The sequence below is a fragment of the Lepidochelys olivacea genome (genome assembly GCF_965140295.1).
Source record: "Lepidochelys olivacea isolate rLepOli2 genome assembly, chromosome: 6".
In the NCBI taxonomy this organism is placed as follows: Eukaryota; Metazoa; Chordata; order Testudines; family Cheloniidae; genus Lepidochelys; species Lepidochelys olivacea.
Window position 1 is genome coordinate 6,962,903 of NC_140416.1, and position 10,899 is coordinate 6,973,801.

Consider the following 10,899-nt stretch of genomic DNA (forward strand, 5'->3'; position numbering starts at 1 on the left):
GGCAGCTGGCTTACGGCTGGAGCAGCCAGCCACTGAGGGGGAGGGGGTCAGAGGATACTTCACAATGGAGTCAGGTGTGGAGGCAAGGAGTATGGGGGAGATGGACAGAATGGAGCATACAGGGCTCCTGGGGTCTCACTGGAGCTAGAGAGGTAACAGTGATCCAGGGGTGGAATGCAAGTGGGAACGCAGGGACACATAGGAGTGGAAGGGGGGGCAGGGACATACAAGGATGGGGGGGATGCAGGGACACATGGGGAGAGAGGGCAGATGTGCCTTACTCAATGGGAGAGGCCAAGGGTGAGCCACGGTTCCATACGGGAGGCTCTGCAACTCTCTATCAATCACTCTTCCCCTCTCCCCCCAAATCCCCCTCTTCCATACTTCCCCCACCCACCCCCAACAACTCTCAAAGTTCACTCCAGGCTCCTTCCCAGTAATTACTTCCCTCTCCCTCAGCTCCTTCATTACCCCTGGCTCTCCCAAGCCTTTGCACTGCTTCTGAGGGGTGCGGGAAATACATTTCTATATTGTAGTTTAAATGAATTATTACTCTGTTAAAAGGTCTAGTAACGAATCTCTTTGTGAAAAATCACTTTCTCAGTCTTTTTGTTTGTATTGTTACGAACATAGATGCCAATAGGTGGCTTGAAATAAATTATCAAAATAATTGAAACTCCTGTGATTATTGTGAGGGGTTGGTATCACAGAACCCCCTTTGGGGCTGCCACCTGATGTGCCAAGACTACTTCTGTCCCTGCTTTCTCCGCCAGCTTAGGATGTCAGCATCCTGTCTTACTGAGCCAGACACGCCAGTCTGCGCCAACACAGACCCAGGGCCTGAAACATGTGCCTCAAAGGCTTAAATCATCCCAGCGAGGCTTAAATGAAAGCCAGTTGAGAAGTGTTCCTGCCTTTGACACTCAGATACCCAACTCCCAATGGGGTCCAAACCCTAGATGAATCCGTTTTACCCTGTATAAAGCCTAAACAGGGTAAACTCATAGATTGTTCGCCCTCTATAACACTGATAGAGAGCTATGCACAGCTGTTTGCCTCCTCTTCCCCCAGGTACTAAGACGTACTCCAGGTTAATTAAGAAGTAAAAAGTGATTTTAATAAGTACAGAAAGTAGGATTTAAGTGGTTCCAAGTAGTAACCGACAGAACAAAGTGAATTACCTAATAAAATAAAATAAAACATGCAAATCCATCTCTAATACAGTGATAAAAACTGAATATAGATAAAAACCCTACCAGTAAGCTTCCTTGTACAGACTAGACTCCTTCTAGCCTGGGTCTAGCAGTCACTCACACCCCCTATAGTTATTGTCCCTTGTTCCAGTTTCTTTCAGGTATCCTTGGGGGTGGAGAGGCTCTCTCTTTAGCCAGCTGAACACAAAATGGAGGGGTCTCCCAGGGGTTTAAATAGACTTTCTCTTGTGGGTGGACACCCTCCCTCCCTCCCCCAGTGTAGAATCCAGCTCCAAGATGGAGTTTTGGAGTCACATGGGCAATGTTAGAGAGCTTATTTCTTCACTCTCCCACTTCCCTGGTTCTTCTCGCATGAACAGAGAGCAACAATACCCGAAGTCCGAAGGTGCAAACAATTAGATGTTTATTGGGGTGAACTTCCAGCAAGCTTAAATCTAAGTTCCTTTTTCCTTATTTTTGAATCCCAACTAACTTCCTGTTATTATTTATATAGTAATATTCTTAGCTATACCTTAACCAATCATTCTACTGAAATTTAACTAACCAATCCTAACACATTGTAACATGATTAGCTAACCAATTATATCCCACCACCTTAATTAGTTTACACCCAGCAAAATTAATTATACAGTAGACAGAAACAATCACAGAACCAGGCAGAGACCATGCCAATAAACAATAGCAAAGTGGGAACTACAATGACAAAACAATACAGAAGTGAGGATTTCACAACTACATCTATAAAGACATAAGAGTTTCCCAGCTGTGTCTATTGGTAAGTGAGTTCTTACCAGACAGAAAACTAACAACCTAAATGTCCTTTTACATCTTCTAGGCACTTTCCTTTCTCTGACAGACACTATCAAGACAGGATTGTATTCCTAACAGCCCAATAGCACCTTATTTCAATGTGACTAGTTTGCAATGTGAGGATGTGACCAGTCACTTCCCAGCTTATGACTGCCTCTGTCACTTAGCCAAAGGCCTTCGCTTAAGAACAGGGCCTCAGACTGTCACAGTAAGAGAAGGACCTTACGCTGGCAGACAGTGATTTTGATTCTTTCTTTCTTTTATGCCTCTAGAACTAGCCAAGTGATAAGAATACACCTAAATTCTTAAAGTACCGGCCTTTGCAGACAGGCCCGAATATCTATATCCTAACAGGCAAGTCACATGTCCCTGCAAGACTGAGTTCCTTAGCAGTCACACCACATTCCTGGGAAAGCTCAGAAGTGGATTGGCGTCTCCCAAATCACTGTTGGCTTAAGTGGTTCTTGATTGGGCACTTACTGGGATTAGACTTCTCTCAGAAAACTGACAAAATACTTTACCAATGGCTACCCGGAAATCAAGCATGTACACAGCCAATATTCATAACTTCAACTACAAAAATGACACATGCATATAGATAGGAGGAATAGATTCAATAGATCATAACCTTTACAGAGATATGATACATGGCACATGTACCATAAAACACATTCCAGTTATGTCATATAGACATTTACAAGCATATCTCCATAAAGCCTTATAGGGGGCCCTGTCACAATTATATTGTGTTATTTTGACAAATAAAATATGCAGAATTTTAAAATATGGGGTGCAGAATTTTTTTTTGACATAGAATTCCCCAAGGAGTAATGCAAAACTCTCTGTGTGCACCCGCCAGTCACACAGTTCATCAGGCCTCATGGTCAGTCAAGCCTTAGTACATTTGGGCTGGTTTATCTTAAAGATTTACACTTCACATTGGCTTCTGAATGCAGCAGCTTCTTTAATAGCAAAGAAACACCAGGTTATCCCCCCACCTGGCTGCTCTTCCCCACACTGCTCAGTTAAGTCCAATTCCCTGCCCCACACAGTCTCTGCTGGGCATGATGGGGACAGGACCACTTCCTGGTCTGAGTCTGCTGGCACTGTGCCAGGCCTGCCAGCAGCCCGTCGGGCCCTGGTGGTGGCAGAGGGGTATTAGGGAGTCAACTGGGGACAGGTGAGCAAAGCATTTGCCACAGTCAGCACACCTGTAGAGCCGCTCCCCACTGTGAATGCGCTGGTGTATTCTCAGGTATTAGCTCTGTGCAAAGCTCTTTCTGCAGACAGTGCATTGGAATGGCCATTCCCCGGTGTGTGCACTGATGTATTCAGAGATTTGAGCTGTGTGCAAAGCCCTTTCCGCAGTCAGTCCAGCATTACAGCTGCTCCCCGGTGCGTGTGGGTCAGCTTGTTGGCACTGCTGAACTTCTTACCACAGTTGGCACAGCGGTAGAGCTGCTCCCCCGTGTGTGTGCGCGAAGATGTTTGGTCAGCGTACTGGCATTGCTGAAGCTTTTCTTGCAAACATCACAGTGGTAGGGCCGCTCCCCGGTGTGCGTGCGCTGGTGTGTTTTCAGGGTCGAGCTCTTTGCAAAACTCTTGCAGCAGTCGTTGCAGCGGTACGGCCGCTCCCTTGTGTGCGTGCGCTGGTGTGTTCTCAGGTTTGAGCCATGGGCAAAGCCCTTGCCGCAGTCGGTACAGTGGAGTGGCCACTCCCCGGTGTGCGTGCGCCGGTGTCTTCTCAGGTTTGAGCTCTCTGCAAAGCTCTTGCCGCAGTCAGCGCAGCGGTGCGGCCGCTCCCCGGTGTGCCTGCGCTGGTGTATTTTCAGGTGTGAGCTCTGTGAAAAACACTTACCGCAGTCGGTGCAGCGGTGCAGCCACTTCCGGGTATCTATGCCCTGGTGCCTTCTCAGGGTTGAGATCCGATGAAAGCCCTTGCCGCAGTCAGCACAGTGGTGCGGCAGCTCCCCGGTGTGCGTGCGCTGGTGGGCTCTCAGGTGTGAGCTCTCCGCAAAGCTCTTGCCACAGTCGGGGCAGCGGTACGGCCGCTCCCCGGTGTGCGTGCGCTGGTGACTTCTCAGCTTTGAGCTCGTTGAAAAGCCCTTGCCACAGTGGGTGCAGTGATACAGCCGCTCCCCGCTGTGCGTGCGCTGGTGACTTCTCAAGCTTGCGCTCGCTGCAAAGCTCTTGCCGCAGTCGGCGCAGCGGTGCAGCCGCTCCCCGCTGTGTGTGAGCTGGTGCATTCTCAAGCTTGAGTTCTGGGCAAAGCCCTTGCCGCAGTCGGTACAGCTGTATGGCAGTTCCCCGGTGTGCGTGCGCTGGTGTCTTCTCAGGTACGAAAATTGTGCAAAGCCCTTGCCGCAGTCAGCACAGTGGTGCGGCCGCTCTCGAGTGTGCGTGCGCTGGTGTGTTCTCAGGTGTGAGCTCTCTGCAAAGCTCTTGCCACAGTGTGTGCAGCGATATGGCCGCTCCCCCGTGTGCCTGCGCTGGTGTGTTTTCAGGGCTGAGCTCTTTGCAAAGCTCTTGCCGCAGTCAGCACAACAATACGGCCGCTCCCCAGTGTGTGTGCGCTGGTGTATTTTCAGGACTGAGGACCATCTGAATCTTCTGCCGCAGTCAGCACAGCAATACGGCTGCTCCCCGGTGGGCATGCACCGGTGCTGCGTCAGTGCGGAGGGGTTGCTGAACCTCTTGCCGCAGTCGATACAGCGATGGGGACACCGGCCCATGGCGAGTCTCTGGTGTGTAGCCAGGTCCGGTCTCTGCCTGAGTCTGCCCCGGGGATGGACTGTGTCCTGTGCATGGATCCCTCTGTGGGCTGTGGGATTCTGCGTTCCTGCCGTGCTCTCTCCACATTCAGACTGTGTCCTCGTTCCTCCTGGGATCCTGAGCCCTGCTGGAGAGAGCAGAGGGTATCCCAGTGTTAGCTCACGGTTAGGGCTAGGGTTAGAATCTCTAACCTTGGGAGTTTAATACAAGCCTGGAGTGGCAAGTATTAAGGTTTAAAGTCCTTCCAGGCCCCCACCTTCTGCACTCGAAGTGCCAGAGCAGGGAATGAGCCTTGACAGCAGGGTTTATTAAAAATCCTGGAGCAGTCACAGTAAATTTACAGACCTGTGATTTTACTAAAGTTACTGTAACCGCTCCATAATTTCTAATAAAAAAAATGTGGTGACAAATCTGCAGCCTGACTCAGGGTGGTTCTACCCTTTGGTGTTTCCGCAGCACCTTGCGCCTGCTCCCACAGGGGCTAGGCATGTCTTGGGTCTTGGTTTAAGCTTCAATTTTAGCCTGCCCAGGATACAGGCAGCGCCTGGCACAGCAAGGCCTGGTTTTGTTTCCAAACTTATTTTGTGTTTATTGCAATCAGAGGGGTTTATTTATGTGGTATTAGTTCTTCACTTTCTCCTGTTTTATAGGATGAGGCCTGTTCCCCAGTTATTTTGCTGTTATAATTATATTGGTTTGAAACTAGTTTAGTTGAGGGGCTACAATCCCTTCATGTGGACGCAGTGAGACCAGTTTAAAGCTGCTTAGAACAATGTAGCTTATTCCTGTGGGGGAGCGAGTCCCTTTCTAGGAATTCCTTTTGAAGAAATCATTTACTCTCGGCCTGAGGTTTGAGTCTTTGTGCAAAACTAAAACTAAACTAAAATCCTCAAGAAGATGAGGGTTTTGGGGGGTGTCTGTGTGTGAAGGATTTGAGGGGATGACCAGTCACTCAGAGTTTGTGTGATGTAACCTGGAAAACATGTCTGTATTGTGTCACAACCCGCTCCCTGGCACTGCTGAGCTGGAAGGGGTGAATGGCTGCCACCCAGCCTTTGGTCTAGAGACAGTCACAGACACGTTAGGGCTGAGGGCTGTGCTAAGCATTGACACTGAAGCAATGTAAGTGACAAAAGTATCGTGCCACAAAGAGCAAGAGGAGAGGGGATGGGACAAAGGCCATACCGCCACCCTCTCTCTCACAGCCAGCCCATACACCAGGGTACTCCAAGTCATGGCCCGCAGGACAATTTAATCTGGCCCCTAAATGTGTCCACTCCCCCCACAGCAGCCGCCTGGCCCGCGGGGCAGTTTTAGAGCATTACAGCGAAGTGCTGCAGGTGCTAGAGATCTGTTCTGCACCATGGCACCTCTGCATGGCATCACCTTACACTAGTCCTATGTGACTGACCCTGCCCGGCGTCATTCCCAGCTTTCTCCTTGCTCGCTGGGAACAGGTTTCTCCAGTCTGAGAGGTCACATGCAAAGTGAAGTGGCAGAGAGGGGGTGGGGTGGGAACCTGGAGAGGACAGCGCTTTCTCTGCCAAGGGCCAGTGACTCTGGGATGCTCTTGCAGGGGGCAGAAGCATGAAAAGCCATTTGAAAAATCTCTAGGGCGCCCCTTACCTTGGATAATTTTCTGAGGTGTGGGAAGCCTAGAAGGTGTTGTGGTCTATGGCTGGACAGGTTTGTCTTTCTACCCAGGTGCTTGTTTCCTCCCCAGCAGCCAGCTCACACAGTCTCTATTTTTCTTTCCCCTCCTCCTCCCCACCAGTCTACGTACCCCATCTCCTCAGAGTGAGGGCAGGGGAGACAGGGCTCAGGAGAGCTTTCAGTGAATGTCTGACTATGGACTGATTACACACACACACACACACACTCATTGGCTCTTCCACACTCACCTCCGAACACACAGTTGTAATATTGTTGTTACTTCTTGCTACTTCCTATAATGCACATATATTCTCTGAAATTTTATTCTTCCTCAATGTGTTACTTTAGTGTTTTGACTGGTCTATGCATTTCATGATTTTTATTTCTCTTGCACTTAAATTTAATTAAATTTAATTAGTAAGTTCCAAAATACCTAAGGTCTCCTGGCTGAGGTAAATATCCCTATGGTAACTTTTAAAAAAAGTATATGTAGATTTTTTTGTGTCTACTGGTAGTACACATAACTCGATGTACATAACAAAATTTATTCTGCAAATGGATGGAAAAAATGAGAGGGAACATTGCTCACAGCCCCAGTGTCCTTTCCATTAAACTGCTGGGGTAGCCGAGACATGGTGGAGCTGTAGCGACTCTTCAAAAAAGAGTCGTACAAGAAATGGAAAGCAGGTCAAATTTCAAAAATGAGTATTAAAAAACACCACAAGCATCTAGGGAGAAAATGAGAAAGGCCAAGGCAAAAAACAAAACTAAACTAGCAATATAAAGGGAAAAAACAAAGCGTTTTATAAATACACGGTGAGGGAGAATCCATCGCGGGAGCTCTCCCAATGGTTTATTCCCCCTCCCAGATAAACACTGGCCCCTAATTCCCAGCTTCAATTTGTCTCTCTTCAGCTCCCAGCCAGTGAATCTCGCTCTGCCTTTGCCTTCTACATCAAGGAGACCTTCGCTAGCAGGTGTGTAAATCAGAAGGGACTGGATTATTATGACTCACCTGAGGAGGGGCTCTCAGGCCCAGAGTTTACCCTGGAGATCTCAGCATCCCGGATCCAGAGCTCTGCCTCCCCTAGCTCGATCCGGTGGATTAAGTCCGGTTTGGAACCTGAAGAACCTGTTTTGGGGGAAAGTTTTATTACTAAAGTTTTGGGGGCAGGGTCTCGTTTATGTTTGTGTAGCACCTGGCATGACATCTTGCACGCTGCTTCATGGGAAAGCACAAGAGTTTCCAAGCAGGAGAATAAAGAAATAAACCTTCCTCAGAGGAGATTCCTTCCCGTCTTCCGCCAGGCAAGTTCAGTTCATACTCTGAATCAGCAACGCCTACAACCCTTCTCACTTTGCAGTGGGGGCCAAGTTTAAATCCTTGCTGAAGTAACTCTAGATGTTCCATAGAAATATCCCTTTCTGCTAATACCTTGGCCTCTACGCGATCTTGTGGCACTACGTTCCATAGGACAACTGTGTGACATGGATTTTCTTTTAACCCACACTTTGGACTAAGGCAACTTTGCTCCTTGCCGACTTATAGCTGTTGAAACATTTCAGGCATGTCATTAAGGCAAATCGGCCACAACGTGTCGTGGCAGGTGTGACCCGGTGTCACCGTTACACAGACATTCCAGTTCTTTTGCATTGTTCAGTTGTACAGTTGTTAAATTTACAATGTTCATTCTTTTGGGGGAAGTAGGGAGCTGTTGCAGCAGCAGTGTTTTCCCCCTGCCTTATTTGTCTGACTAGAATGAGTTCCTGAGGCAGAGTTGCTGCCGTCAACCTCTGGCTGGGATTCTGGGAAGAGATGGTTGCTCATCGGCTCTTTGCTACCATCAGGAATGTGCCACGACTGAGGCAGGTAATTCAAATAAACCAGTTACACCAAGATTAGCCCCAGGCTCTGTAGCCCCGAGTTCTCCTCCAACAGCGAGCTGACCTGAAAGGGGCTGGCATTTGCCACCACTCAGTGACAGGGTGCCACATGGCAGCCAAAGGCTCAAGGGAACCCAAATGTTTTACAGCTGTGAATAAATGAAGGGAAATTGGTCCTTACCCAAGGAAACGAGGGCCTGGTAATTCCTCAGCATCTGGTTCCGGTACAGCTGCTTCTCTGGCTGGGACAAGAGCTCCCACTCCTCCCGGGTGAAATACAGAGCCACGTCCTCAAACGCCACCCGCAGCTGCTGGCACAAGCGTTACACACTCAGCACCCTCCGCGCCAGCCCCAGCCCGGGCTCTCCGCAGGGGACGCGGGTTCGAGGGCAGCGGCTCCCGGGGAACCCCCAGCCCAGCAGCTGTGACCCAAGGAGACCCCCCCGCACAGCCCCCCGGGGACTCAGGCCCTGCTGGCTGGGGACAGGAGTCATAGAATCATAGAATATCAGGGTTGGAAGGGACCTCAGGAGGTCATCTAGTCCAACCCCCTGCTCAAAAGCAGGACCCATACCCAATTAAATCATCCCAGCCAGGGCTTTGTCAAGCCTGACCTTAAAAAGGTCAAAGGAAGGAGATTCCACCACCTCCCTAGGCAACGCATTCCAGTGTTTCACCACCCTTGGAGTGAAAAAGTTTTTCCTAATATCCAACCTGAACCTCCCCCACTGCAACTTGAGACCATTACTCCTTGTCCTGTCCTCTTCTACCACTGAGAATAGTCTAGAACCATCCTCTCTGGAACCACCTCTCAGGTAGCTGAAAGCAGCTATCAAATCCCCCCTCATTCTTCTCTTCTGCAGACTAAACAATCCCAGCTCCCTCAGCCTCTCCTCATAACTCATGTGTTCCAGACCCCTAATCATTTTTGTTGCCCTTCGCTGGACTCTCTCCAATTTATCCACATCCTTCTTGTAGTGTGGGGCCCAAAACTGGACACAGTACTCCAGATGAGGCCTCACCAATGTCGAATAGAGGGGGACGATCACGTCCCTCGATCTGCTGGCAATGCCCCTACTTATACATCCCAAAATGCCACTGGCCTTCTTGGCAACAAGGACACACTGCTGACTCATATCCAGCTTCTCGTCCACTGTCACCCCTAGGTCCTTTTCCGCAGAACTGCTGCCTAGCCATTCGGTCCCTAGTCTGTAGCTGTGCATTGGGTTCTTCCGTCCTAAGTGCAGGACCCTGCACTTATCCTTATTGAACCTCATCAGATTTCTTTTGGCCCAATCCTCCAATTTGTCTAGGTCCTTCTGTATCCTATCCCTCCCCTCCAGCGTATCTACCACTCCTCCCAGTTTAGTATCATCCGCAAATTTGCTGAGAGTGCAATCCACACCATCCTCCAGATCATTTATGAAGATATTGAACAAAACGGGCCCTCGGCTCCCCACGGGGCTCTGGGGCGGGGCGCTGGGAGGGGCCCGAATCCCAGGGCAGGGACCAGGCTCCGCCCCAGGCCTGGGCTCGGCCCGCTCCCGCCCCCGGCTCGGGGCTCCTCGGCCCGGCTCCGCGTGTCCGCCCGGCCCGGGGCCCCCAGCGCCGCTCCCCGGCCCCAGCGCTCCGGCTGCGGCAGCCCCCAGCCCCGGGGTCACTAGCGCGGGAGGGACCCGGTCCCGGCCCCCCTCGGCCCCAGCCGGGACCAGCCAGTGCCCGGCCGGGGAGTCCCCGCCCCGCGTCCTACCTGCGCCGGCCCCGCTGCAGCCATCGCCGGGCTCGGCTCCGGCCCCGGCCGCTTCCTCCGCCCGGGCAGCGACCTCCCGCCCCGCGGCTGATGCCTCCCTCCCCGGGGCCGCCTCCCGCTCCGGCTCCGCCCCGGGCCCCGCGCCTGCGCCGCCCACTCCAGCAGCCGGGGGAGGCCCCAGCCCAGCGACCTTCCGGCCCCGCCCCCGGACGCCTGGGTCCCGAGTCCCGCCGCTGGGGGCGCTCGCGGCACCTGGTCCCCGGGCGGCAGGAGCCCGAAACGGGACAACCCGGTCCCCGCCCCTGGGCTGTGCGCGGGGCCCCGCTGTGCTGTGGGGAGCTGGGAGCCCGGAGCCCGGACTCCTGGGTCCTCTCTCGGCTCTGGGAGGGGAGCGGGGACTAGTGGGTACAAGAGGGCCTCGGCCAGGCTGTGCAGCGTGGGAGTGTCACAGTAACACACGGGTCGGGCTGTGGTTGTTGATTGGCTGTGTGAGGTTGGTGTGCGCATCTGAGGAGATCAACCCCCAGGCTGTCTGTGGGTCTGAGTGGTACAGGAAGGCTGTGTAACGTGAGTGTTTTACAGATCACAAGGTGACTGTGGAGTGTGTGTGTGTCACAGTAAGACAAGGCTCTGGATGTGTGCTGTGTTTGTTGTTAGGCTGTGTGATGTTGGTGTGTGTGTTACTTACAGGGGATCACAGCCTGGTGTGTGGTCCCCTGTAATGTGTGTGTTAGACGACAACTGTGTGTGAGTTAGAGGAGGGCGGTGTGTTCATGAGAGTTACAGGAGCTCACACGTGGCTGTAGTGTGTTTGTG

The 10,899-nt window shown here is 51.5% G+C and overlaps 1 protein-coding gene across 3 annotated transcripts; it reads right to left on the reverse strand.

The window, feature by feature from the left end:
• Positions 1-1,095: 1,095 nt before the first annotated feature.
• On the reverse strand, positions 1,096-10,202 carry LOC311522453 (uncharacterized protein). Of its 3 annotated transcripts, none has more exons than XM_084631801.1 (4): positions 10,084-10,202; positions 8,515-8,641; positions 7,465-7,581; positions 1,096-4,923 (listed from the first exon to the last, which is right to left on the reverse strand). In XM_084631801.1, the coding sequence occupies exons 1-4, from the start codon at positions 10,105-10,107 to the stop codon at positions 3,431-3,433; spliced, it is 1,761 nt and encodes a 586-aa protein (XP_084487927.1). In that variant the 5' UTR covers positions 10,108-10,202; the 3' UTR covers positions 1,096-3,430. The 3 variants fall into 3 exon arrangements, with proteins under 3 accessions (XP_084487927.1, XP_084487928.1, XP_084487926.1); XM_084631802.1 differs by having other exon boundaries at positions 1,096-4,920; positions 8,515-8,644; XM_084631800.1 differs by having other exon boundaries at positions 8,515-8,644.
• Positions 10,203-10,899: the final 697 nt, after the last annotated feature.

What these genes read in the sequence shown, in the direction of transcription:
- LOC311522453 (XM_084631800.1), bottom strand. Translation starts at nt 10,107, where the DNA reads ATGGCTGCAGCGGGGCCGGCGCAG. An exon ending in CTGCAGCGGGGCCGGCGCAG is followed by an intron (nt 8,645 to 10,083) that starts GTAGGACGCGGG and finishes CGCTTGTGCCAG; the next exon opens with CAGCTGCGGGTGGCGTTTGA. An exon ending in CCAGGCCCTCGTTTCCTTGG is followed by an intron (nt 7,582 to 8,514) that starts GTAAGGACCAAT and finishes CCCCCAAAACAG; the next exon opens with GTTCTTCAGGTTCCAAACCG.